The sequence below is a fragment of the Ursus arctos genome, unplaced genomic scaffold (assembly GCF_023065955.2).
Source record: "Ursus arctos isolate Adak ecotype North America unplaced genomic scaffold, UrsArc2.0 scaffold_16, whole genome shotgun sequence".
Taxonomy (NCBI): Eukaryota; Metazoa; Chordata; class Mammalia; order Carnivora; family Ursidae; genus Ursus; species Ursus arctos.
The window spans coordinates 25,369,326-25,395,963 of record NW_026622830.1 but is presented as its reverse complement, the minus strand read 5'-3'; the positions used below and the strand labels follow the sequence as shown (position 1 = coordinate 25,395,963).

The 26,638-nt window shown below is 55.4% G+C and overlaps 2 protein-coding genes across 8 annotated transcripts in view; one reads left to right on the top strand and one right to left on the bottom strand.

Annotated features, from left to right (window-relative positions):
• ASXL1 (ASXL transcriptional regulator 1) overlaps positions 1-13,157 on the top strand; it is a 75,670-nt gene extending 62,513 nt beyond the window's left edge. Inside the window, exons 4-13 of one of the 4 annotated variants that reach the window (XM_026503265.4) lie at positions 2,188-2,308; positions 2,385-2,482; positions 3,050-3,143; positions 3,566-3,718; positions 4,993-5,156; positions 5,252-5,348; positions 6,157-6,222; positions 6,737-6,842; positions 7,124-7,757; positions 8,281-13,157. In XM_026503265.4, the coding sequence (XP_026359050.2) occupies positions 2,188-2,308; positions 2,385-2,482; positions 3,050-3,143; positions 3,566-3,718; positions 4,993-5,156; positions 5,252-5,348; positions 6,157-6,222; positions 6,737-6,842; positions 7,124-7,757; positions 8,281-11,205 (4,458 nt within the window). In that variant the 3' untranslated portion in view covers positions 11,206-13,157. The remainder of the gene's footprint in view (positions 1-2,187; positions 2,309-2,384; positions 2,483-3,049; positions 3,144-3,565; positions 3,719-4,992; positions 5,157-5,251; positions 5,349-6,156; positions 6,223-6,736; positions 6,843-7,123; positions 7,758-8,280) is intronic. The other 3 variants (XM_057312597.1, XM_026503267.4, XM_057312598.1) reach the window with 3 other exon arrangements.
• Positions 13,158-20,544: 7,387 nt separating this feature from the next.
• Positions 20,545-26,638, bottom strand: part of NOL4L (nucleolar protein 4 like) — a 124,182-nt gene continuing 118,088 nt past the window's right edge. For all 4 annotated transcript variants that reach the window (XM_044385761.3, XM_026503272.4, XM_057312599.1 and 1 more), the window contains 4 exons: positions 26,382-26,573; positions 26,057-26,179; positions 25,526-25,727; positions 20,545-21,207 (listed from right to left, as the gene is read on the bottom strand). In XM_044385761.3, coding sequence (XP_044241696.1) covers positions 20,987-21,207; positions 25,526-25,727; positions 26,057-26,179; positions 26,382-26,573 — 738 coding nt within the window. In that variant the 3' untranslated portion in view covers positions 20,545-20,986. The remainder of the gene's footprint in view (positions 21,208-25,525; positions 25,728-26,056; positions 26,180-26,381; positions 26,574-26,638) is intronic.

Genomic DNA, 26,638 nt, shown 5'->3' with positions numbered 1-26,638 from the left:
GTCACTTCAGTTGTGTATAGTGCAGGTTTTACAGATGTCGCTGCCATGAGCACTGGATGTGCTTCGTGGTGTGTGTGTGTGTGTGTGTGTGTGTGTGTCGTGTGTGTGCGCGCGCGTGCGCATCTGTTTATTTCTCTAGGGAATCCAAATGTAGGGCGGACATTGCTGGGTTGTAGGATGTTTTACCTTCAGCTGTGCCAGATAATGCCAAACTGTTCTCGATTGGCTAGATCCATTTTCAGTGTACCTGTTTCTCATCCCCATTAGCGCTACTTGGTATTGTTTCGTTTTAGCCATTCTTATGGATGTGGTGACATCTCCTTGTGTCTTAATTTGCATTATAATGTATTTTCCTTATTGTTAGGTTAAATAGGTTTATGTGTGAAGGTCCGGCCCTTTGGATATCCTGTTTGGTGCAGTGCTTAATTCATGGTCTTTTGCCTATTTTTTTCCTGGGTTTCCTTTTTCTTACTGATTTATGTATTTAGATACAAGATCTTTATTAGTTATATGAGTTGCAGATACCTTCTCCAGCTCTGTAGGTAGCTTGCCATTTTTACTCCGTTCATGGCGTCTTGTACAGAAGAGAGGATCTTAATTTTAATGTAGTTCCATTGATCGACTTTCTCCTTTTAGGGATTAATGCTTTTCATGTCCTGTGTAAGTCTTAGAAATGGAAGTGTGGGGTTAAGAGGTTTCTAGATGTTAACTTAGAGTGTGCCTCTGCCACTGTCAGTGCATGAACCTTTTGATACCATCTTCACTGTCACCGACAGTGTAGGCGTGATTCCCCCACCCTCTCGCCGGAACTGGAGTTCTTTGTCTGTTCATTAATGAGTATTGTATCTTAGTTTGCTCCTGAGACTCACAGAATGAGTTTGTTGCATCATTCTGTGCACACGGCAGCCGCTAAGCATAATTCCAAGGTTAATACTAAAAATGCTCTTTAGCTTTTAATTCTGAGGAACATTTACAGCTGGTAGGAAGAGAGCTAAAGATCTCAAAAGCCGTCTTCTTTTTATTAATTTAAGTTAGCAGAATTTGGGCTTAAATTAATGACAGTAAGTTGATGAAGACAATATAGTGGATCATGGGACGCATGAAATTGATGAGTTAGAATTGTGTAGATTTCCTTTATAAATTCCTGGTGTAAGAGGTAGAATCATGACTTTACTCTTCTTCACACACTTTATTAAAGAAGACATCCTTACCCTGACTTAGCTCTACTTCTCCTCTCCTCGCCCCCCAGTATTCATTCATTCGGAGTCCTTTCTAATTGTGAGGTTGGAGGTGGCCCCTTGGTTTTCCTTGGGAATGGGTGGCGTTGAACTCAGACTGACACAGAGCCTGTTGGAAAGAGCCTCGCTAGGAGATGAAATCGAGCAGCGCTCTCGCCTGCTTTCCTCCATCTTCCAGTTAAGTCGCTGGCACTTTCCTGAGCCTTGTCACCGTCTCAGTCCTCCTCCTGCCTCCAGCCTTTCTGTTACTGCCAGGGTGGAATCCCTATAACTCCCATCATGCCCCTCTCCGTGCCCTTCAGAGACTTGCAAACAGTCCCTCAGCAGTGTCTCACCATCTGCCTGGCGGCTTGCTCTTGACCCTCATGCACCTAGTCCCCCTGCTGAAATCTGCAGTTCCCTTGCATTTGGAATGTTCTTCCACATTTGCTCATCCCATTATCTAGAACTCCCTCCTGTCTGCTACTGCCAAGTCATTCCCCTGCTAGCTAACTTCTTTTACCTCCTTGCAGGCCCTAGTTGCATGCCGTCTTTCCTCCAGCTCACTGAGTTAGCTGCCCCCTCTTCCGGACTGCCACAGCTCTCTCTCTGCCTCTGTTGCTGTGCGTTGTATCGTGATGCATTGGATTTTCTTTCTTACTCAGTTGAGCTCCTTGAGGGCAGGGCCCCAATTCCCCCCTCTTCTGCTCCCCGCCCCCAGGAACTAGCATGGTGAAGCTTATAGGAGGCGCCCCATAAACATTGAGTGGACTGAATGCAAAATCATATCTAACTTTCGTGACGTACATATGAAAAGAACTTGTAGAGAAAGAGGTCAGTTAGAAAGGGATAGGAATTTATCAGTATTCTAAATCTCTCTTCTCCTAAAGCAGTGCGCATTTAGGAGTGACTGCTGTGCCTGTAGGATCTGTGGGGTTTTGCTCACCTGAGTTGTGCCTTGCTGTCACAGAAGGATGCCCTGCAGTGGTCTCGCAGTCCGGCTGCAGTGGAAGGAGAGGAGCCAGAGGACACAGCCGACGTGGAGAGCTGTGGATCTAACGAAGCCAGCACTGTGAGCGGTGAAAACGATGGTAAGTACCCGTCCCGGGATGGGCTGAGAGCCACAGGCAGCTGCTGGAGACTAATCTTTATTTCCCTCTCTGCCAGTTTCTCTTGATGAGACATCTTCGAATGCGTCCTGTTCTGCAGAATCTCAGAGTCGGCCTCTTTCCAATCCCAGGGACAGCTACAGGACTTCCTCACAGGTAGGGAGGAGAGTTGGTGGCTAGGCTGGGGGTAGGTGAGGCCAGGCACGAGATAGGATTCTGCCTCTGCAGCAAACTATGAGCATATCAGGAGAGTGGAGCAAATCAGTGTGGTCTCCGCCTGTTAGTACAGATACAAGTGAGCATGGATCTGAGAGCAGAGTGGTTGGTTTTTCCTCATTACCACAGATGGGTAGTTTCGCTCCTGCTTCGACAAACACGGCAACATCTGGAACATGGATAGCACAGTGCAGAGTGGGGAGCACGTGAGCTTGGGAGTCAGCACTCAGAATGATGGCCCTGCTGCTCGCTAGCTTTGGGACCTTGGGCAATTCCTTATCTGTGAAACGGGGTGACAGTACATTCCATTCTGCTTGGGGTTGTGTTTGACACAGGGGCCCACACCTGGCTTAGTAACATGAGTCCGTGCTCTCACCGTTACCCACCTGAGCTGGTTGAATGTGAACTCTGTTGTACCAAACGGTGGGTGGAGACATGGTGGAGAGGAACCACTCTGGTGGCCCTGCAGGTGACTCAGGCTCCTTTTGTAATCCCTCGGGCATCTAGGCAAACAAGCAAAAGAAAAAGACTGGGGTGATGCTGCCACGAGTTGTCCTGACTCCTCTGAAGGTAAACGGGGCCCACGTGGAATCGGCGTCAGGTACGTGTAAACTTGCGATGTGATGCTCCTTCCTCAGATCTTGGGGCCTGCCCCCTCTGGCAGCAGTGTCTGACCTAGGTGGCGTGGTGCCCGTCGAGCCAGGAGGCCCTCTGGCGGGCGGCACGCCGTGGTGGTGAGGCCTGAGCTAGGTTGGCCTCGCAGGGCGGCGTGAGGGTCCGTGAAGAGTGTGCAGGTGCTTGGTAAAGGCGCAGTGCTGAGCAAACTAAGACGGCGGTTTGGCGTTCTTACGGATCCTGTAACGCCAGACCATGTGGTGGTGATCTCTGACAGCCCAAGGTTGGGCCATGGAAGCACCCACTATTGCTGGCAGTGTCTCAGGGAGAGCTGGGAGAAGTAAGCTTGTCTGAGAGCCCTGGGCGCGGCGGGTGATGCTTTTGACCAGTGGAATGCTGTGCCTTCAGGGTTCTCGGGCCGCCACGCCGATGGCGAGAGTGGCAGCCCGTCCAGCAGCAGCAGCGGCTCTCTGGCCCTGGGCAGCGCTGCTACTCGTGGCCAGGCCGAGGTCGCCCGGGACCCTGCCCCGCTCCTGAGAGGCTTCCGGAAGCCGGCCACAGGTGAGTGGCTCGGCACTCATTTCTCTGCCTGTAAGGGGGGCCCCTGCAGGCCTAGTGAGAAGAGGACAATCTTCTGTTCCACTTCCTTTACCAGTTTATTTTGACTTCTTGGGTGGCCCTCTATTCTTTTGTTTGTTTCTTACCTTGTATTTTGGTTATTTCACATATAGATCTTCTCTGCTAGACTGTGAGGGGACTTGTGGGCAGAGATGGTGCCACATTGTTCCTTGTATGTCCCTGTAAGGGCGTGGCCCATGCCTGCTTTGGTACGGCTTAGTAAGTGGGTGAGTGAAAATTGCTTCTGAGCTGCTCAGTGAAGAATTCCAGCATCCGTTTTCTTTCTATGGTAGCATCCTGTCATGTTTGTTCTTCACATCCAAAGTTTCGTTCAGGCACCCTTTTTTCTAGCCTAGTCATAACATTGAGTGGAAGGAAGTCTGTTGAGTTTGAGGTTGCAGACAAGTTCATTAGCATGCTCCTCCCACCCCTCAGTAGGGCTATTTGCAAGGCCAGTATGCTGTTTGCTAGGCCAGGATTCATTTCTCAAAGCCCACATGCTGGTCATTTGTAGATGGGCTACATGAAACCATTAAGAAGACTGGCTTTGGCTTCTGAAAATTAGAATGAACTATTGCCCAAGTGAGAACTGGGTTTGCTGTCTTGCTGCTTTTCCAACTCATCAGCAGTGCTTAATCTTAAGGTCTCATAGGTCTCTATTCTAAGTGATTTTTTCAAATAAAAGTAACATTTGCTGAGGTTTCTGTGAGAGATATCTGTTGATATCTCAGTGGCTTTAAACAGCCTTCTGCCTTTCTGTGTGGAGGTCATAGCTCTCTACCCTGCTCAGGGAAGGCTTCTGCAGAGTTTCCTGTAGAATGCTAACGAGATTCGCTTTTAGACAGCCACCATCGTTTCTCCAGTTGGCTTTGTGGAGCCTGTTCTCCAGCTTTGGAGGGAGGCTCACATCACAGCCTGCCCCCTGCCTGCTTTTCTTGGGGAAGAGTGTCCTCTTTAGCCTGTGTCACAGCCCGGTACAGAGTCTTCTCTGAGAGGATGCAGGCCCAAGTGTTCTCTTGGGTTTGATGGCAACAACCGTAACCTCCTGGACAGAATTAATCGTGATGCGTAGGTCTGGGTGGACTGGATGTGTGCGCAGATTAAGTTCTGGGTAGTTCGGGTGCGGCCACTAAAATTTTTCCCTCAGTTGGCATTTGCTCTTTTGCTTTGAAAAGCTGAATATCTATACCTTGCTTCTTGCTGCTTCAAAATCACAGGTCAGATGAAGCGCAACAGAGGGGAAGAGATAGATTTTGAGACGCCTGGGTCCATTCTTGTCAACACCAACCTCCGGGCCCTGATAAACTCTCGGACCTTCCATGCCCTGCCAGCCCACTTCCAGCAGCAGCTCCTCTTCCTCCTGCCTGAAGTGGACAGACAGGTGCAGATGGGGAGCTGCCTCTTCGCCTCTCTCTGGGTGGGCTTCTGTTCGCTTTCCGAGTTTCTTTATTGTGCTTTTCGCCTTGATCCTTCTAGGTGGGGACAGATGGCCTACTGCGTCTCAGCAGCAGCGCACTGAATAATGAGTTTTTCACTCACGCAGCTCAGAGCTGGCGGGAACGCCTGGCTGATGGTGAGTGGATGTTCTGAGACGGCTTGAGAGGTACCTCCCGTGTGTGGTGTCACTTGTCCTTGGTATTTAAAACCCAGACATTCATTTTGCACCAGTTCTCTTTCCCTTTTTTTCCCAGAGGGTCTTTAGTGTAAGGCAGGCTTTCCTCACAGTACTGCCGAGTGTGGGGGCTGTTAGTGTGCTCTGTAGCTTTCGAGAAGGTACAGAGTGTTTGGGCTTCTGCTGTTCTGAGTGTATGTGTCCACCTGCATCACCACCTCATCATTAGCGCTCTAAACTCCTGGTCTTTCCAGCAATCCTGGTGTCGTCTAGATGGGCGGAGGGGACTGTGCCGTGGCATTGACTTACGTGTTGGGTTCTACCAGGTGCTCTGTCTTTTTAGACACTGCCACTTGGAGTGACCGTCGGCTTCTCTTAATTTAATTTTATGGGGAAGCTACGTGGGGAGTGTGCTGGGAGTCCCTAAGACTCTCTCTAGGTTTGATGATTCACTAGGAGGACTCACAGGACTCCTGCCGTTGTACTCAGGCCTCACAGGACTCTTCCTGTAGTTGTACTCATGGCTGTGATTTATCCCAGTGAAGGAATACGGAGCAAAATCAGCAAAGGGAAAAGACGCTTGGGGCGAGGTCCAGGGAAACCAGGCGCAAGCTTCCAGCGTCCTCTCCCAGAGGAGTCACACAGGATGTGCTCAGTTTTCCCAGCAATGAGTTGTGACAGCACGTGTGAAATGTAATCTGCTGGGGAAGCTCGTTAGAGACTTGGTACCCAGGTTTTGTGTTTTTTTTTTTTTTTTTTTTTAACTCAGAGCTGATTGTGTGGGAAGCCTCTGCCTGGCACATAACCAGATTCCAGATTCCCCGAAGGAAAGCAGGTGCTCGCCATAAACCATCTTGTTTGCATAAACAGTTTAGGCACAGTAAGCCATTCATGTCAGTTAGGGGGGTGGGAACCCTCCTGAAATCCAAGCTCCCAGATGTCAGCCAAGGGCCAACCTTGTAAGCAGGCCTTTCCAAGAATAAGCCATCGGGCCTGCTCTGTTAACCTTTTTCTGCACAGGGAGAAAGAATGGTTCTTTTGTTTGTTTCCATTTTGCTCTTTTGGTTGATCAGTGTGTTGCTTGTTGTTGGAGACTGATTATCCGAGGGAAAAGTAAATTTCCCTCATCGTGGACATGTTCTGTCATGACCGTGAGCATGCTGTGGCTCTGGAGGAGACAGGAATGAGCGCAAAGGAGGTAGGGTTAAGGAAAAAAAGAGCTCCACGCCCACCAAACTCCTGTGTATTTTGAAAAGTCCTGATGTGGTGGAATTGCAAGATTTGGCTTTCCATAAGACAGACTGTAGTATCCTGAATGCACACACTCCAAAAGCTTTCTTTCTCTTTAGGCGAATTCACTCATGAGATGCAGGTCAGGATCCGACAGGAAATGGAGAAGGAAAAGAAGGTGGAACAGTGGAAAGAAAAGTTCTTTGAAGACTACTATGGACAGAAGTAAGGCCCTTGGTGCTGCGAGTCCTGGTCTGGGCTTTGGGGGGCAGAGAAGCAGATGCTGTGTGAGTCGTGCACGCCAGCATCCGGGGCGAGCACAGGTTGGCCGCGGTGGCTTACCCGGCTTGTTTAGCTTAACGCCATTCGTAGGAAAGCTAACATACATTTTCCTATGGGTAGTGGCATGTAGCTCAGATTTATTTTGTTCTGAGATATCTAACAGCTACAGTAAAATAGGCATGCTCTCTCTGCCCTGTAACTGATGGTGTGAGTTTGGTTTGCAGATTGGGTTTGACCAAAGAAGAGTCATTGCATCAGAATGTGGGCCATGAGGAGGCTGACATCAAGAGTGACTTGCGTGTCCCAGGAGAATCAGCACGGCCACAGCGTGGTCCAGCCACCCGGCAGCGAGATGGGCATTTCAAGAAACGCTCTCGGCCGGATCTCCGAACCAGAGCCAGAAGGAATCTGTACAAAAAGCAGGAGTCAGAACAAGCAGGGGTCGCTAAAGACACACAGTCTGTGGCACCAGACATCCCCCTCTACAAGGATGGGGAGGCCGAGAGCGACTCGGCAGAGGCAGGCAGCCCTCATCTGCCTGGCACGGCCTCTGTAGCACCCGACCCAGAGAGTGCCGAATTCCTGACCCAGCCTGTGGCTTCCCGGACGCAGACTGATCCAGGCGACCTGGCACGCGCCTCCGTGTCTCCAGACAGGATTCCCAGCTTGCCTCAGGAGACTGCGGATCAGGAACCCAAGGATCAGAAGAGGAAGTCCTTTGAGCAGGCGGCCTCCACATCCTTTCCCGAAAAGAAGCCCCGGCTTGAAGATCGTCAGTCCTTTCGTAACACAATTGAAAGTGTTCACGCCGAAAAGCCACAGCCCACCAAAGAGGAGCCCAAAGTCCCGCCCATCCGGGTAGGAGGCTGTTTGATTCCTGGCTGTCCTGGGGCCAGGTTCCCCTTGAGGGTCAGGAGATGTGCCGAGCCCCTTTGCGGAGACAGAAGGCTCCGGGCGCTTGTGTTAATTATGTGAGCGTGTAGAGCCCTGTACAAGAGAGCCATTCATGAGACTGACTTGATGGTCAGGGGATAAGGTTCTTTTCTTCCTCGCTGCTTTGTTCACTCTGTTGAAGTTCTGTCTGGAGGTCAGAATCCTTTGGGGTTTTTAAATCTTTTATTAGGTGGTGGTAGATTCTTTGCGCAGTGTCTCACACATCCCACCAGAAATTAAATTTAGAAGCATGGTATACGACGGCCCTTGAGCGGAGTCGTCTCAGAATGGTGTGGTGTCACGGACAGCCATTTTACCGCCATTATTTCGTTTTTAAAGGAAATTATTTGATTCTCCCCCTAACCTACTAGAATCTTGGTTTAGCTGTACAGTTTCTAGGTCACATCACCCAGTCAATTAAAACTGTTTTCCACTTCTTCTCTTGCAGATTCAACTTTCACGTATCAAACCACCCTGGGTGGTTAAAGGTCAGCCCACTTACCAGATATGCCCCCGCATCATCCCCATCACGGAGTCCTCCTGCCGGGGCTGGACTGGTGCCAGGACCCTCGCAGACATTAAAGCCCGTGCTCTGCAAGTCCGAGGGGCGAGAGGCCACCACTGTCATCGAGAGGCGGCCACCACTGCCATCGGAGGGGGGGGTGGCCCGGGTGGAGGTGGCGGCGGGGCCACCGATGAGGGAGGTGGCAGAGGCGGCGGCAGTGGTGATGGTGGTGAGGCCTGTGGCCACCCTGAGCCCAGTGGAACCCCGGGCACCCCTGGAGAGTGTGCGTCAGATCTACAGCGAACACAACTACTGCCGCCTTGTCCTCTGAATGGGGAGCACATCCAGGCTGGGCCTGCCTTGTCCAGAGCCAGGAGAGAGGACCTGATTGCTCTCAGAAAGGAGGAGAGCTGCCCACGGCAGAGGGTTCCAGATGTCCTCACAAGTGGGCTGAAGGATACCTCTCAACTCCCCATTGCTCCCACTGGGGACCAGCCATGCCAGGCTTTGCCCCCACTGTCCTCCCAAACCCCGGCCCCGGAGAGATTAGTTGAGCAGCCTGCGTTGCATCTGGATGTTAGAACTGAACATGAATCTCGTACCACCTCGTGGGAAAGTGATGGTGAGGATCGAGGACCCTGTCTTCCCCCAGAGAGTGGTCCTGTGCAGTCTCCAGTGGGGGATGTTGTATTGGAAGGAGGACCTGGCCAGGTTCTAGACCGAGACAGTAACCCCACCATGAAGGATCCTGTGAATGTGACTCCTAGTTCCGCCACTGAACTGCCATTGGCTGGTTGCCTGAAGGATAGACCGTGTGATGAGGAATTAGGACTTGGTGATTCATGCCCACCCACAAGGGAAAGTGCTACTAGACAAGAAGACTTGACAACTGAGGTCCTCGTTTCTGATGGTGCTGCTCTTTGGGTGCCTGGCCTACCAGAGGATGAGGCAGTGGGACAGCCTGGACCAGACTCCAGGAAACGTGTCCCATCTGTTGAGCCCCAGGCCGTGGAAGAGTGGGAGAAAGCTGCCCCCCTCATTCCTGCGTTACTTGGGGATTTGACAGCTGGGGAGGGGCTAGACCCCCCTAACCACTTCCCTTTGCTCTGGACAGTGCCATCTCAAGGGTGCGCTGATGACGGTGCTGGCAGTGACCGCAAACTGGTGGAAGGTGAAAAGTTGAAAATCAATGGAGACTCTGAAGCACTGAGTCCTCATGGCGAGTCCACAGACACGGCTTCTGACTTTGAAGGCCACCTGTCTGAGGACAGCAGCGAGGCTGACCCCAGTGAGGCCACCGTGGTGAAGAGAGCCTTGGTGGCGGACACAGATGAGAAACGCAATTGGAACCACTCTGCCTCACTCTCCAAAGTGAATGCTGACCGGAGTCTGGTTACAAGGACAGACAGCATGGCTACTCCTCAAAGCTGGGTGTCTCGTGTATGTGCAGTCCCCCAAAAGATTCCAGATTCTCTGCTGCTGGCCAGCACCGAATACCAGCCGAGGCTCATGTCTTTGGGCAGGCCTGGGTCCTCAGTGGAGGCCACGAACCCACTCGTGATGCAGTTGCTGCAGGGCAGCTTGCCCCTAGAGAAGGTTCTTCCTCCAACCCAGGGCACCAGCAAACCTGAATCCCCACGACTCCCGCTTATGAAAGAGCAGAGCCTTGGCGGCTCCCTGGGAGTGGGATCTTTGCAGGATTCGGCAGAAAACAGTTGTGCGGTTGGCAAGAGCAGCCCCCGTTCTTTAAGAGCTTCAAAGGAGCCTCTTCTGCCTGAGAGCTGTGAAGTAAGCACTGGTCTTGCCAGGCTGGAGCCCACGCAGGCTCCTGGAGCACCCCAGAAGACTTCCAAGACAGTCCCAAGTCTAGACTCCCTCTATCCAGGGACAGAGCTGACGGCTCCCTCTGGGAAAGTGGAAGAAGTGGATTCCAAAGAGCGGTTCTCTCCTGCTAGTTTGGAAGATCAGAAGGAAGCCCGTGACATGTCCCAGGGCGGTAATTCAAATGCTGCCCCAGGCAGAAGTCTAGGAAATCTCACTACCTCGAGAGCCCCTTGTTTCTCATCTCCACACGCAGTCTCCTTGGATCCCAATCAGACAGGTTGGGCCCTGGGTAATCAGAACAGTGCTGGAGGCCAAGGGAAGAAGCTCTTTGGCCCCAGGAATGAGGCTGCAGCCCTTCAGCGCCCCAGACCCGTGGAGCCAATGCCACTACCGGCCGATGCCCCTCCCGGTTTTCCCAGTCGGAAGTTGGGGCCAAGCAAAAACTCTGTGTCCGGTGGGGTACAGACCGCTAGAGAGGACTGGGCTCCAAAGCCACCACCTGGATCTGTTGGCGGCGGCAAGAATGAGAAGATTTTTGGGGGCGGTCCTCTCAAGGCAAATGCCGAGAACAGAAATGCCACTGGGCCTGGTCCTCGGGAGCTAGTGGATCACTTGCAAGGGATGCCCTTTGTCCTTGACCTGCCCTTCTGGAAATTGCCCCGAGAGCCTGGGAAAGGGCCTGGTCAGCCTCTGGAGCCTTCCTCCATCCCCTCCCAACTCAATATCAAACAGGCATTTTATGGGAAGCTTTCCAAACTCCAGCTAAGTTCCACCAGCTTTAATTATTCCTCCAGCTCCCCCTCCTTTCCCAAAGGCCTTGCTGGAAGTGTAGTGCAGCTGAGCCACAGAGCAAACTTTGGTGCGAGCCACAGCGCGTCCCTTTCCTTGCAGATGTTCACCGACAGCAGCACGGTGGAAAGCATCTCGCTCCAGTGTGCGTGCAGCCTGAAAGCCATGATCATGTGTCAAGGCTGTGGTGCGTTCTGTCACGATGACTGTATTGGACCCTCGAAACTCTGTGTATTGTGCCTTGTGGTGAGATAATAAATTATGGCCATGGGAAAAGTTGTATATTTAGTGTGCGTATTTTGATAATGATTGATCCTACATCTGTATACAGAATATCATTGATATAATAGACTCTGTTTCTCCAGGCAAGAACACTCTGGCCCCTCCCTAAAATTTATAGTGCTAAAGCCCCTCTGTCAACTTATCAGCCCTTCCGGTCCTGCTGGAAGGGTTTCCTGCTGGGCAACTCATTGGGCTGCCCAGGGCCGGCTGGCCAGCTTGAGCTCTCATGCAGACAGAGCCTGGTGTGGCGTGGGGAGCCTGCCTTGACACCCAGAGGGACTTGAAACTGAAGAAAGAAGGTTGTGTTCCCCATCAAGGGAACTAACCTGCCCGAACTGAGTAGGCATGTCAGTCTTCCACTGCCCCCTCCCTGCCATCTTCCCTTCTGCTACTCCCTCTGGGGGAAGCCGATGGCTGGGGAAGCCAGCACAGGGTTAAAGTAACTCCCAGCAGTGCCCACCAGGGGGCCCAAGCACCTGTTGACCTCAGGGTCACAGTTCAGTCATTTGCCAGTTGACAGGAGCCAGTTTGACCTTTGGTTCTGTTGCTGAAGCAAATTTAGGACTTTTCCTGTCTCGGTGCAATGCACTGTCCCGCAGGACCATGGGGCTGGGCATTGGTTTGTCTTTCCTCTTAAAATGCCATCTGTAGACCTTGTGAGTCAGATGTCCAGAAGTTTGGCAGGTGAATTCCTCTGCTTGACACCCTCCCTGTCACTTTGGACTCGATGGGAGTGGGCATCTCCACGCACCTGTGTATGTGAAAGTCATTTTACATTTCAAAGCAGTGTGTGTTTCTTATTTTTATATTTTTAACTCTTTATCCTTGGATGTATAAAGTGAACTTTTTGGCTTCTGTAAGTATGCTCTATGCACCTCTAATGTTTTATCATGTATTTATATGTTGTACACAGTACTGGCCGATTCTGTAAATGGATGTATTGTACAGAGAACACGAGTGTCTCTCCCTTACTATCCGTCTCCGGCGTCATCGCATTAAAGTGGTGTGCTTCTCTCCGCCGGTGTCAGAGCCGCCACGTGCTGTGCTGCCCGACAGGATGGTGGAGCGACTGACTTGTGATCTGCCAGCATGGCCCAGTGCCCTGTCCTGGTCACCCGGTGGACCCGCCGTGGCCTGCAGAGCCACGGCCAGCCCGCCCGCGCTCTGCCGAGCAGACGTGTCTCTCGCCCCTCACGTCTCCTCTCTTCCGACCTTCCACTGGCCGCTCACTACCATACGTGACAAATCGCCGCCACCAGTGTTAAGTGCCCTGGAGTCAAGGGTGAGTGCCCTGGGCAGCCCCAAGCAGGCTTTCCAGATCGGGCTCCAGGGTTCCCACCTTCAGCAGTACCTGGGACCATCTGATGTACTTTTGACAGCAGGTTGGGGAAGAAACAGCCACGCCTGTTGCCCGCCTGTTGCCCGCCTCTCTCCCCACACACCTCCAGCACGTAGACGTCTCCGTAGTTGTCTTCCCTCGCCTTGCTTCCTGCCTTATTTCTTACACCTCGACTCTTTGCAGAGTTGAGAGCCCTCCTTTTTGACTTTGGTCTCCCTGTGTGAGTGCTTCTGTGTGAAGTAGAAAATTGGTGTGACCTCAGCAAGTCTCGTTTCACCTGAAAGACCTCTCCCCCACCCCCATTTCATCCACTGTGGCATTTTTGTCATCGGAAGCATGGGTGAGAAGGTGGCAGTCACGTGGTGATGTCAATGCAGTATTGGCCAAGTCCGAGTTGTCAACTTGCAGAGTCTGTTTACCAAAGACAGGGAGCAGAGGCCCGGGTGTGTGTGATCCTCTTCTGCCGTGACCTTTGGTGGCCTCTAGGCTACAGGTGGAAACTGGTCTGGTCCGTGGGGCTGTCCAGGGAAAGCTCTGCCCTTGTATGTCTCTTGTGGTTTTGGAAAAATAAACCTGTACAGCCTGCGCTTGTGGTCTCCGTCGTCTTGTGTGGCCGCCCTGCTGGGCTAGGAAGGAAGGCCAGCAGTACAGAAGCCAGCTCGCTTCACCTTGGTTCCAGAGCCCGTGTTCTCGGCCTGGGAGCTCTTCTTCTGTGAGGTTAGTGCTGAAGGCCCGACTTGCCACTTTTGGTGGCCTTTAGACCCTGGGCATGGCGAGCAGACCCCTAGACTGGGAGCAGAAATCTCATGAGAGCGGTGAGGGTGCCTATCGCAGCTGGCCCACGGAGACACACTGCCCAAGAGATTCCTGATGGCTGGTGATCCGTGGGGGTGGTGACCAGTCCCGACCTTGAGGAGCCTGTCAACACAAGTGCCTCTCTGCACAGCAGGCAGCCGGGAGGGGCCAGATACTTGCGTGGTGGGCCTGAGGGTGACAGGCTGCAGTCCCCAGACCTACCTGGAGTACTTATGTGCGTGATTCTGGGCTTAGCAGAAACTACCCTAGTGTAGAAATAAGCCAGAACTAAAACAAAAAGCCCGCGGGAAGTACAGCTGAATGAGAACACGGGTGTGTGCGCTTGGCCCCTGTGAGCTGGTGAGAGGCTCTCTGCGGTGCAGTAGCTTCTAGGGCCCGGAAGTGCCGCTGGAGAAGCGGCTTCGGTGGCTCTGCGGTGACTGGGCAGCCTCCTAGTGGCGACGCTGTGCGTGTACTGGTGCCGTTGTGGCACAGCCCCTGCCAGCTTGTCCTCGGGAGCTGAGAATGCGTTAGGATCCAGGGCTGGGAGCTCATCAGGGAGGCAGCAAGCTGCCGTGGGGTGCGGTGGGGTTTGCGGGCAGGCCCTGTGGCCCCGGCCATTCAGCTCCCCGCCCGCGCTCTCGTCCCTGGATGGGGACAGTACTTCCTAGTTCGCAGACTCGTCCGGCGGTGAAGGCGCTCCAGACCGAGCTCGCATCTGGTCAGGGCAGTGGCTGCCTGGCTCGGAGTGCAAGTCTGTGTGGCTCCTGCCACCTGCCTGCCCCTTGGCCCAGACGATGGCTGTGGGGAGTGGGCCATGTGCGCTGAGCGGTGGCGCGGCCTCTCACCAGACATCTGGCGCTCGGCCTCACGCTACAGTTGTCGCGTCCTAAGTTTAGAGACTGAGTCCTGGCAGGGGAGACCGTTTCACTCATGATCTAACAGACGAGGAAACCCTACTAACGTGCAGAATATGGAGAGGACGTTGTTTTATTGGCCTGCTGAGCATCATGACGCTTTTAGGTCCATCCTGCTCTTGAGTCCGATCCTGCTTGAGAGGGCTGCGTGGGGGTGCGTGCGCTCGATAGAGGAGCCCGCTTGTGATAGGGGCCTCGGGGGACCAGGGCGCTGCCCGCTTGCCTCCCGAGGGGAGGTGGCGCAGGCTGTGTTGTGCTTCTGTGCGGGCCCCGTCTACACTGATGGGGAGAGTGCACTTTGTGACCTTAGAGACCAAGACCTGAAACCAAATGTTGACAGTGCTCCCGCGCTTCCTCTTGTCTCCGTGCATCAGTCTGAAAACCCGGACTAACTACCAAAAGATGTAGACAAAAGCCCTATAAGGAAAATCAAAGCGACAAAGAGACCGCTCTCTGTGCAGTGGCTCTTAACCTTTCTGGGAACACAGACTCCTTGGAGAGCCCGACGGAAGCTCCGGACCTCCTCTCCCAGGAATGCACTTCACGGGAAGTCGTGCGAACTATTTCAGAAGGCTCATCTGCTCCTTAGGCAGCTGGGACCCCTCATTTCAGAGCCCCCTGACTGGTAATAAACCTAATAAAATCTGGGTTTATATAAAGATCGAGGAGGGAGCGAGGACTTTACAAAGGATTCTTAGGTTTCTGGTAAACTGGGCTTCCCTAGTGCATCATAATTTTATTTTTTTTTATTTAAATTCAGTTAATTAACATATAGTGTATTAGTTTCAGAGGCAGAGTTAGTGATTCATCAGCTGCATAAAACACCCAGTGCTCATTACATCACGTGGGCTCCGTAATGCCCGTCACCCAGGTACCCCATCCCACCACTCCCCTCCCCTCCAGCAACCCTGTTTCCTAGAGTTAAGAGTCTCTTATGGTTTGTCTCCCTCTCTGATTTGGTCTTATTTTTCCCTCCCTTCCCCTATGCTCCTCTGTTTTGTTTCTTAAATTCCACATGAGTGAGCTCATAGAATTGTCTTTCTCTGATTGATTTATTTCGCTCAGCGTGTTCTCCCCTTCTCCTCCCTGAGTAAAGGGAGGTTTGCCTGTTTGGTCACTGAGTCAATTTTAGGTCACTGTTCTGTGGGGGCATTCCTATTTGATGTCGTCCTGTACGCTGTTGACAACAGTGGCCCTGGGGCCCCATGTAAAGAAGCCAGGCGGGGATCAAGCAACGCTTCTCTGTCCTTGAGCGATGTCTCCTCCTCTTCTTCGACCCCGGGCCTTCGTCCTACGGAGCGGCAGCGCTTGGTCTGCAGGTAAGTGCTCTCCTGGCGGTGTGCGCAGCGCGGTGGGGCTGGGCTCCGGATGCCTTGGCCCAGGTTGTGGAGTGTCGTGGTCCCTCGGTGATTCTCAGCAGTGGTAGTTCCGGTTAGGACGGCGTCTCATGGTGTCGTGGAGGCGTTGCTGCCCTTGGTCCCTACGTTGTGTGAAGAGAGGTACATCGCTGCTGTCTTTGGCTTTTATAGTCCCTGCGATCTTATGAACCTTGGCCCCATGCTGGGTTCCCTGGGCGTGGTGGCTGCAAACTATCGCCCCTGTCTTTTTATCTATTTCCTATATTTGGGTATTGTACAGAATTTCAGTTTTAAAAAGATTCTTTTGCCATTACAAAAAATGTTTAAAAAACTGCCATGTAATGTGTGTGTGTATATCTGTACACAGACACACACAATTTTAACAGTAAAACTAACATTTATGCTTGTAACTCGCAGAATTGTTTTTAAACTCATGATGGGTTTGCCCCCAGCCATATTCCTGCAAGTTTTCCTCAAGGTTTAGCTAAATGATGTATGTAGGATGAGAAAAAGTCTGTGCACAAGTCAACAGCCCTTTTCCCTCAAGCTGGGCTCGGGAGTTTTGGGTCCAATGGAACATCAAGTGCTGAAGGTTCAGGACCTGTCTTCCAAGCCACCACTGAGGGGCCGGTGTGTGTGAGCCTGCTTTCAGTGGGGCCAGGGGAGCAGGGAGGGCGTGTGTCTGCGGGGGGACCACTGTGCACCCCCGGGAAGGTGCGGCCTGCGCCTGCCACCCGACGAGTGCCAGTGAAGGTTCGTTTCCTTCTCTCTAATGGGCTAGGTGTCGAAAGAAATGACAGGCTTATTCGTTTGAGGAAAGTGGACCAAGGTCTTTCCGTGGGGGGCTCGTGCGCCGGCCGGGAAAGGCGGTCTGTTTACTAGCAGAACGGTGGATCGGCGCCGCCCAGATAGATTTGCGGGGACGAGAGATTGCTGGCGGGGCTGCTGAGAGGACACGGTGGGAATGAAGCAGCCGGTTTGTTATTCAGTGTTTATTAAGTAGATTCAGTCTTATATATGATATACAGATTCAAAAAAAAAAGGATTCCACATACTTATGAAATCAGTGCATTTAGCAAGTAATACCATGGAGATAACAGCTCGATTAACAGCTCATTGGTCTTTTGTTAAGTGAGGGAGAGGGACTTGGCCTGTGCTAGTCATTCCACAAACAAAACAGAATTTAGTTGCATCACATAGAGAAGACACATTCTAAGAATTAAAATATTAAGCCACATTTACTGGAAAAAACTCACTATATAGAACACAAATCATTTTTATAGAGCATTGAGGAGGAAGTCCTCACCTGCTTAGAAGAGCCACGTTAAGTTGCATAGGTGCGTATCTGTAAAAATATAATTTAGAGGTGTAGCCATTGATTAATAAAGAGTCACCTTTAAAAGTTGGTGCCACCCACGGGTTGTCTCAAGTGCCATATGCTTCCTGTCTGGAGCCCCTGCCCTTCTGCAGAGGTGAGGCCTCCGGCACGAGCTGCCTCCAGCGGAGCCCTGAAGGAATGCTTATACCCTCCGCACTGGGACGTCCTGAAACCCCATCTCTGATAGGGAATTTGCGCTCTCCCAGAACGGGTCTACATGATACCAGAGGACTGACAACCTCTTGGGTTGTCCGTAAATCCTGGGTGGCTTGACCCTGAAGGTCCTACGAGTCATCTTGACCTCCCCACTGCCAGGCTGCTGGGAGACTTCCACCGCCCCACAGCTCTGCTGCGAAGTCCCACTCGCACGCTCCGCGAGTCCCTGCACATGCCCGCCCCCGGCTGCTGGGGTCTCTGCTCTGCCCCCTGCTCCGAATGGACCACGCCAGTGGCATAGGGGCCATCTGCCACACGGAGATTTTTCTGAGCTTAGAAAAGTATTTTTCAGCAAATCTTGAGTTCTATGTGGTGTAGGGTTCTCGTTTTTGTTTTTAGGTGGAAACACAGGTAAAAAGAGAGGTTTTTGTTTTGTGGCTTTGCTAAGCAGGTGAGCTTAGTGAGGGGCACCTTCCTCCTCAAGAGCGAGTCTTGCAGAACACACAGGGACTGGGGCGTCTGTACATGTAAACAGTACACTTTCACTGAGTCCAAAATTAGGAGCAAAAATACAAAGGTTCACATTGGTCTTAGGTAGATACAGGCGAAAAAGGATTGAGCTGTTTAGCTCAGAAACAACAAAAACAAAGTTTCTAAAGCACCACTAAATTATATAAAAATCAGACCATGGACGGATTGAAACTGGTATTCTGGTGAAATACTTTACTATCTTGTAAAAAGTTTTACAAAAAATTACAAATTAAAAGTATCAACCCTCTGAGTTCAAAGCAGCATTTTGAAAATGAACTGGTAGTTAATCCTGTAACCACCCCTGGAGTCGTTACGTGGCCCTTAGGAATAGGGACAGCCGGGTTCCACCTGTTTGAAATCCTTGAAAACCCTGCTAGTCCCCTCCTGTCCCCCTCCCCCTCAACGCTGTCCTTGGGTATAAACTGTACTGGAGGTGGCGGTAAAATGAATTGCAGATGGGTCACACCATTGCTGGCCTACTAGGTGTCTACCACGAAGACCAAATTCCCATTTCTCCTGATTCGGCCCTTCTGCTGGAATCAGCTCCCTGCAAAGACTCTGGGATTGGCGTATTCTCCTCGTGAGTTACCTTTTAGCTTAGGATCCCCGTGACGAATTTGTGCCCTGAGGCCCTCCGTGGGAATTGTAAATGGCCGGGGCAGGGCGTGGAAGCTCCCTTTGGGAGAAGGCAGCCCCTGGGGCGAGGGCGTGGGTGGGACGGCAGCGAGCTAGGCCCCGCAGAACCAGCTCTTCGGTGCTCGCCAGGTCAGGAGGAGTGGGGAGGGGTCGAAGCTGCGTCTTTGAAAACAAAAGTAAAACAGCACAAGTTCCCTGACTGCACTAGCGAATGGAGTCCTGTTTCCACACGGGGACTTGCTCCTGCTCCTGCCGTCGCCGGGGCTTCAGGTGTAGCCTCCCAGAGAAGGAGCCCACCCGGTGGCGGGGTCACCGTGGCAGAATGCACTGTCCCGGGGGGCCGCGTGGCCTTCCCATCACACCAGCGGGCTAAGGCAGGCTGGGGTGGTCAGCCTGGGAGGGCAGCACTAGCCCTAACCCCTCGCGTGGGGTGGTGGCGGCAGCCCCTCCAGCCCTCCTCTCTCCGGTCTGGGAGGAAAGCACTGCCTCCGGGCCTGGCTTGGGGCCTGTCTCCGGGACAGGGAACGACAAGTTAGCAGTTGGTATCAAGACTTCTAAGGCGGCGATTGTCTCTGCCAGTTTTTAACATTAAGATTCTCACAAATTGCCTGGGGTAACATTTTGCAAAAGACCTACTGATTACTTTGTAGTATTGTTCACACACAAAAATAAATATTTACACAAATTGAAACGTTGGTCTGGGAGTAGCACTGAGCAGGTGGGGGCTGGACGTGTGGATGGCTGGGGTGGGGGACAGGCCTTGGGCACTGGAGCTTGTGCTGTGCTAAGGGGGAGTCTCGGGTGTCCTGGCCCTGACCAGAGGCCTGGAGATTGGTCAGATGGAAGGCAGAGGTGGTGTGGCTGGGTGGGGTGTTGGAGGCCACTTGAGAGAGGAAAGACCACCCCCAACTACGAGGGGCTGGAAGTAAGCACGGGGTGGGGCACCCTACCTTTTGGAGCTCTGGCTCCAAGGCCCATAGCTTGGGCGTGGGTGCCAGGCAGGGTGGGGCATCGTGCAGGAGCCCCTTCCTGGCCCTCCCGAGGGTGGTCCGCCATAGTGCCGGGAGGCAGGTAGATGCAGAAAGCTGGTTTGGGAAGGGGTACCTGCTCTGGGGTCGAGTGGCTGTGGCCGTCCTAGGGTCCACGTGGCCCTGACTCCCCTGGGGCCTCTTTGCTCTGAGGGAGGAAAGGCAACAGAGGGCTTCTGCCAGCTCTGGGCAGGGGCGGGCAGCAGAGAGCTGCTGTCATGGCTACGGAGTGTTGCATGGAGAGGCCCTGTGGGCCTTCTGAGGTCTGGGTGAGTCCCTGGTTTTAGCAGCACTGGTAGGTATTGCACTGAGCAAGAGGAAGTGCCTACTGGGGAGGAAGGAAACCAGGCCAGCCTTTTCTTTTTGCCCTTTTTCACACTCCAGGGATTATAGGTTTCTTCCAGGACTGGCCCCTCCAGATGGGCAGGTCCTAGGAGAACCCAAGTGGCTTCTCCACTTCTGTTGATGGTCCCTTTACTCCAACCACGGGGGCAGAGGAGAGGACAGGAGCTGCAGTCCAACCAGGGGCTCGCAGCTGCTTTTCCTATTTGGTGGCTGCCTGACAGCTGGGGGCCTACCCTGAAGAAACAGGCCCTTCCCAGCAGGTGTCTGAGGGCCCTGGGCCTGTGCGGAGAAGTATTCAGACCTGGCCCCCTGGGGGCAGGTGAGGGCAAGGGCCCTGCTGACCAGCTGCTGTTCCCCCCGCACTCTGTCCTGTTAAGCAGCCAGGAGGGCTGGGCCCAGGGGGCTGCAAGCTGCTGCTTAGGAGGGTCACAGCCCTCTCTGGGCTCCAGCTGCTGGCCACCCCTCTGGACTTACCTCCCAGGCAGACACCTTGTGTGGGGGAGTTGGGAGACAGCCGTTCAGAACGGGCTCGGGGCACATCCTGGAAAAAGCCCACGCTGGAGTGTGAGGTAGAATACAGGTGACCATGTGACTGGGGCTTCTGTGGAATGGGGGTGGGGGAGCCATTTCTGTTTGTCTTTGCTTTGCATTGGGTGTGGGTGAGGTCCTCCGGCTTGGCGGTGCTGGGCGCTCGGAAGGCCAGCCAGCCCGGCACCCGCCCCTCTGCACCCCGCCCTGCCGGCCCCCAGCCCGCGCCAGTGTAGTGATATGGAATGTTAGGTCACAGGGATACAGCCTTCTGATCAGACAGACACAGACTGGCAATCTGTACAAACACAAAAGAATCCATTTTCAGAAAAATAAATTACTAAGGGGAGAGGAAGAAAGGGTCCACTTTGTTTTTCTCAATAAATATGCAATTCTGCTCACCTAAGACTTGAAAGGTAATTATCTGGGGGTGGGATTCTAACATCAGGGTCCACGAAGATGATTCTAAATAGAGCTGCGTCCCCAGCGCCTTGTCAGGGGAACCCCAGCCCTTCCAAAGCTGCCCCATTGGCCTCTTCCAAGCAGGTCAGAGCACCCGTGTGGTGAGATTCCAAAAAAAAAAGTGTCCTTGTGCCCAAAGTCGCAGGTGCTTGGCGTGTGGCTAGAAACAGCTCTTTTGGATCCCACCTCTTTCAAAAAACAAAATGTACCAAGTGGCGAGGCAGGAAGCCGGGCCGGGACAGCCTCCTTCTCTAGGGTAGCGCACTCCGGGTGCCGCGGGGTCAGTTCTGCTGTAAAATGAGGTTTTCCAGTTCGTCCGCGGAGCGCAGCAGGAAGGCGGCAGACTCTCGGTAGCCGGCGATGAGCTGCCGCACCGCACTGATCTCCGTGGGGCTGAGCTGCGCGGCGGGCATGGTCCTGCTGGTGCTGTTGCTGGAGGGCGTGGGCGTGGGCGTGCTGGAGGCCGTGGCGGCCCCGCCTTTCATGCTGAGGTCGGTGGGCCCTGTGGGGGGAGAGCGCAGTGAGGAGGGGAGCCGGCACCTCGCGTGGCATCTGGGAGGTGCCGTCACTGTGCGTCGTCTTGGGGGCCTGCTGGGGCTCAGGCGCTCGGGCCTCTCGACAGTTGTACCCTAGTGCCTAGAAGGGGGCCTGTACCAGCAGATGAGACGTGGGGTTCTCTGTTAACCCTCAGGGCGATCCTGCAAGGAAGGGGACCTTATCGTCCACAGGTGGAAGCTGGGGAGGCCCGGAGGTCGGAGGGTTGCCCCGGGTCACGTGGTGAACGTGGCAAACGCGCGCGGGCTTCTGCCTTCCCTGGGGCAAGCGCTCGGCCTCGAGCTCCCTGGCCCTGCTCATACGTCTGCAGCTTTCTGCGGCCCCTCCGGTAGACCGCGCTCCCCTGACAGGCGCACATCCCAGCTCTGGTCGCCAGGTAAGCAGGAGGCCTCAGGACTGTCCTCACTGTGGAAAAGCAGAGCCTCGCAGGGGAGCTGGCGGCAGCCGAGCGGAAGTGCGGGCCTGACCGCGTGAGCAAGGCCACCGGCATCCGCCTGTGCCGTACAGACGGCCGCGTGCCGGCTGTCCCCGGACGGGGTGGCTGTCCAGGGAGCGGGTATTCAAGACGCCGCAGGTAAGCAGGCACCTTACACCCTGAGGCACGCGTGTGTGGAAAGGCCTAGAGTCCAGAGTGGAGCCACAGAAGACCAGGAAAAGAAACACCGTTGTGTGTGCTCAAAGGAAGGGCTTCCGTCCGGGTGGAGGAGAAAGGCCAAGTGCCCTGCCTGGCTGTGGGAGAGGCTGCGGCTAGCCCGGCCGGAGGGTGACGGCGCCCTGCAGGGGACGGGCTGGGAGCACCAGGTTGGAGGAAGGTGCTGTGGGTGCTAAGCCTGTTTCTGATGAACCACGGCACCTGGAATTCCCCCCCAGCCCCTCTGAGATCTTCCGTGGCTGAGTGAGGGGAAGGTTAATGTGCCGGGGCAGGTGTGAGGGGCCAGGGTGGACAGGACCCAGGGGCGCTATCTGGAGAAGCCCCCTCCGCCCTCAGAACGGCGGCAGCAAAGAAGGAGCCTGAAGTCTTCCGAAACATTCTAGGGGCGTGTGTGGTGGGGGACCGCCCAGCTCTGTCTCCTCTTTGCCTTTCCCCAGCTGCTCCACGGGTGCATGGCCGGCTTGGGAATCAGGCTCGCCTGAATTCGAGGCCTGCTCTGCCACGCCGCAGGCAACTGTAGGAACGCTGGAGGCTGCGGGGGGCTGAGCCAGGCCCACGGGGAACAGCCTTCCGGACAGGTTTTGGGGCTTTCTGAATGGGCTCCCAGGAGAGACGGAGGCTCCTGGAATTAGAAACATTCTTTCAAGGTGTGGAGCCAGAACACAGCCAAAGAAGAGCGTATCTGGGGGTGTGGGAGCAGGAGCGTCCTCGGGGAGGCCGTCTCCCTGCGCCTGCCCGCCGCCCAGTCCCGCCTCGCGCTGGGCTGTCTTACCCTGGCGGGCAGGCGCGGGAGGCTGTCGATGCTTGTCAGCCGTCTCCCCACGACCCCGTGGCCAGCACCCCCATTACTGCGTCTACAGGGCCGCTACAGGGGCACTCTCTGCCGCTACAGAGAGAGATGGACAAGCTGTGGTCACTGGGGGCCTCTAGACTGGAAGGAGCACGCCGGGGCAAACTGGAAACGACTGCCGTTAAATGCAGCTGCTGCGGCCCCGAACGGGGAAGGAGGCTGGAGTCTGAGCCGGGCCCATCTGTCACCGGGGCTGTTTCCTCTCTAACCAGAGCACGTGGACGTCAAAGAGGAAGCCTTGGAAACGGCTTGCTAAGGGATGTCCTTGGAGTTGAGAGTCAAGGGAGCAGCTAAGTCTGTTAACATGAAACGCAGGAGGAAGGAGCCGGGCTGTGACTTGGCTGGAAACAGCAGCCACCCCCTCTTAGTGGCCAAAGGGCTACGGGGACAGGCTAGGAGCAGAGGTGCCTCTGCTGACTCCTGGATGCTGCAGGGGCTGACCCCGGGTTGGGGGGAGGAGTGGCTCCCCGACAGCAGAGGAAGGCTGGAGCCGCCTGCCCCAGGTGCTGTGACCTGGCCCCGGGGTTCCTCTCTCCCCTATCCCCCAGGCTTGTCCTCTTCGGCTCTGTGCTTCTGTCTCTCTTGGACGGTAGCTAGGTAGCTAGGGCCTGGAGACCGTCCCATCTCCTGCAGCCCATCTGCTCTGGGGCCATGCGCCCGAGGGCTCTGGTGCTGACATTCAGGTGTGGTTGCTGGAGGGGCAGGAGTGGGCGCAAGTAGCCCAGCACCCCAGGAAAGGCAGGCAAGCGGATTCCGTGGAATCTCAGTTGCATCTCCTGCTGACCGCCCGAGGAGCCACTAGCAGGGCGGCCCAGCCGACGCGCCCGTGTGACTGAAGGTATGGCTGACAGGGCCGACGGCTGCTGGGGAGGGCAGCGGGACTGGGACAGCTGCCGGTGGTCTTCCTCCAGCTGCTGGGCTCCAAGCCAGTGCTCCCGGGACATGGGCTGCCCCAGGCCGGGAGGTGAATGAGCAGATCTCTGCCTCAGTGACCTCCCCACCGACCTCTAAGGAAGCAGGGTGCTTACAGAAGGGAACAGAGGCCCCAGGGAGGCAGAGCCTCCCTCAAAGGGAGAGCTGGCCACTGCTGGAGCCTCTCTGGCAGGTGTGAACAGGGCCCAGAGGGCAGCAGGCCCAGTGCCCTCCCCCCGCCGGCTGAGACAGGCCTGAGACAAACGCTGCATGGCCCCAGGTGGGGGCTGGTCACTGCCACCTGTGGCCTGGGAAGGACGGAGCCTCGGGCTCGCCATGTCCCTCTAGGGGTATCCATCCCTGCCCTGGGACCTATCTTTGGATACTCTAACAGGGTCCCCACTCAGCAGGGCTGTCAGATGGCTCTTCTTCCTAGAAGAAAAGCAGCCCTTCTGGGACAGCCGTTCCTCCTCTCGCTGCGGCTGGCCGCTCTGGCTTCAGCTTCGGGGATTAAGGCCAGGCAGCCTCTTATTTTAGGTTAAGAGGCATTAGGAAGGGATGAGAAGTTAAGCCCAGGCAGGAATCTTCCAGGGACCTGCACACACTTCCTGCTGGTAGGGGGCAAGGTGAGCGGAGGGGGCTCCGGGCTTTCTGCCGTGGGTGGGTCCCGCCCCTCCCTTGCTGCCCAGGAACGTGAGGGGTCTCCTGCAGCCAAGGACGAGGGCTTGAGAGGAAACTGGCGGGCATGTTCAGCCAAGACCTCAGACCAAACTTTCCTGGCCTGTGGGTGGCACCTTCTTCCAACCTGCTCAAGCAACTTGGGGTCACCCTCAGCTCTCCTCCTCACCCCTTCGCCTTTGAATGACCCTCCGTGCACATAACTTCCGCCACCTGTCCTTCCCATTCAGATCTCACCACAGGGGCAGGCAGAGCGCAGTTCACAGCCCTGCTTTGCTGTGGTTCCCACTGCACACAGAACAAAACCCAAGTGCCCGGCCCAAGAGGCCCTGAGGTCACCCCACCCACCCCCTGTCCGTTCCCCGAGGCTACCAGGCTGCTCTCCACCAGCAGAGCCTATTCTTCCCCCGCTGCCCCTCACCCTGGACTCAAGTGGGGCCCACTCTAGTTCCCACTCAGGGCAGCACCTAGCACCACAGGGAGGTCTGCGTCTTTTCAGGGACCATTTCCCCAATATGGGGCTGCGTCCCGTCTGCATCAGGGGCATCCGGGAAGTACTGCAGGGAGCACCCAGGGAATCACCAGCTTCAGAAGCTGGAGTAGGGGGAACAGACGGTTGGTTCGCTGTGGCCCCCGGTGACCTAGATGGGGCTCTATAGTGCAGGGGCACGGGGCTGAGGCCTGGAGAAGATGGTAACCTGCCCAGAGCCACTCGGCAGGCCCCCCAGGCCACAGCAGAACTGGGCCGCACCTGGGTTAGATGCTGGCTCTGCCACCAACTCCCAGGGACCACCCCACTGAGCCTTGGTCGTCGTGGGTAAAGCAGGGTGTGGAGAGGATTCAACTCAGAGCAGGGCCTTGGCTGCAACGGCAGGCTCACGGTGGCCCTCGGGGAGCGGAGGCAGGGAGAGGCCCGGCAGGGCGCCCACTCAAGCCCCGGAGCAAGCCGCCTTGGAGTGAGAAAGGACTGGTAGGCTTTTCGTTTCAACCGCCTGAAGTTTTCCTCACCTTCCCATCTAAGGCCTGGTCAAGACTTTCAAATGGGGAAGGTCCCTGTGCCGGGAGGGAGGCAGCTTCCCCGCCTGCCCTGCCCCCCCTTCCCGGAGGCTGCACTGCACGCAAGGGCCTGGGTTCTAGTCAGGGAGCCAGGGAGCCTGGGTCCCCCTCACTCACCATTACTGTGATTTCCTGTTTGGAGGGAAGCAGGGGGCTGCAGGTTGCTGCCCAAGGCCCCGTAGCCGCGGTAACTGTAGTTGAGGCCGCCGTTGACGTACACAGGGTCCTGGGAGTAGGAGGAGGCTGGCAGTGAGTAGGTGGAGTGGGTGACGGCTGCGGAGTCCCGGGAGTGCTGCTTGTCCAGGGCGATGGGCTCGTCCTGCAGAGGGGGAGGGAAGCGCTAGGGAACCAGAGGGGCGGCAGTCCTGACCCTTGTCCCTGGGACGCAGTGCTGTGACCTGTGGGACTCCACTCACGTCTCTGTGGGCCACAGCTGATCTGTTCTGCCTGGCTGAGAACAGCCGAGGCCGCACTCCGGAGGTGCGCCGGGCCTGTGTGCCGGCTCCTGACTCCGCACATGCGCCCCACCGAGGCTCCTCTGACCCCAAGGATCCCCCGGCGCCCGCGGCTGGCCTGGCTGGGGGTCTGCGGCGTGACTGCTGGCTGCCCTCGCATGCCTGCCGCCCGGGGCTGCTGGGGGGCAGGTACCTGGGAGGACTGGTAGATCTCCAGGCGCATCCTTTTGGCTGCTTTTCTCGTCTCGCTCTCGCAGGCAGCTGCCAGGATGTTTTCTGCCATGGCCGAGGTCAGGTGGGGAGGCGTGGGTCTGGTCTGCAGGCAGAACAGGGACGGAGCCCGTGTTGGGGCTTCCCCAGACCCCCACCCTAGAGGCGGCTGGCACAGGGCTGGGGTCCGGGCTCTGGGCCCGCGATCTCTGGAGGCGGGTCGCCTTTCTGGGCCCCAGCTCCCTCCTGTGTGTCTGGGACCGCAGGAAGGGGGGGCGCCTGGCCGGGGGCCGGTGGGCGGGGCTCACCATCTCCATGCCGTTCTTCTTCATGCGTCGGCAGGACTTGAGGTACGTGCGGATGCGCTTGCGGGCCCGCTCCTGGAACTCAGGAAACTGCCGGCTGCAGGACTCGATGATGGCCTGGATCTTCTCCTTGGGCTGCTTGGAGATGGGCACCATGCGGTCCAAGTTCTCGTCCACGAAGAGCCGCACGAACATCTGTGGGAGACAAGGGCTGTGGCGAGGACCGGCCGTGGCTGTGGACCCCGCCCTGCACGTCCCTC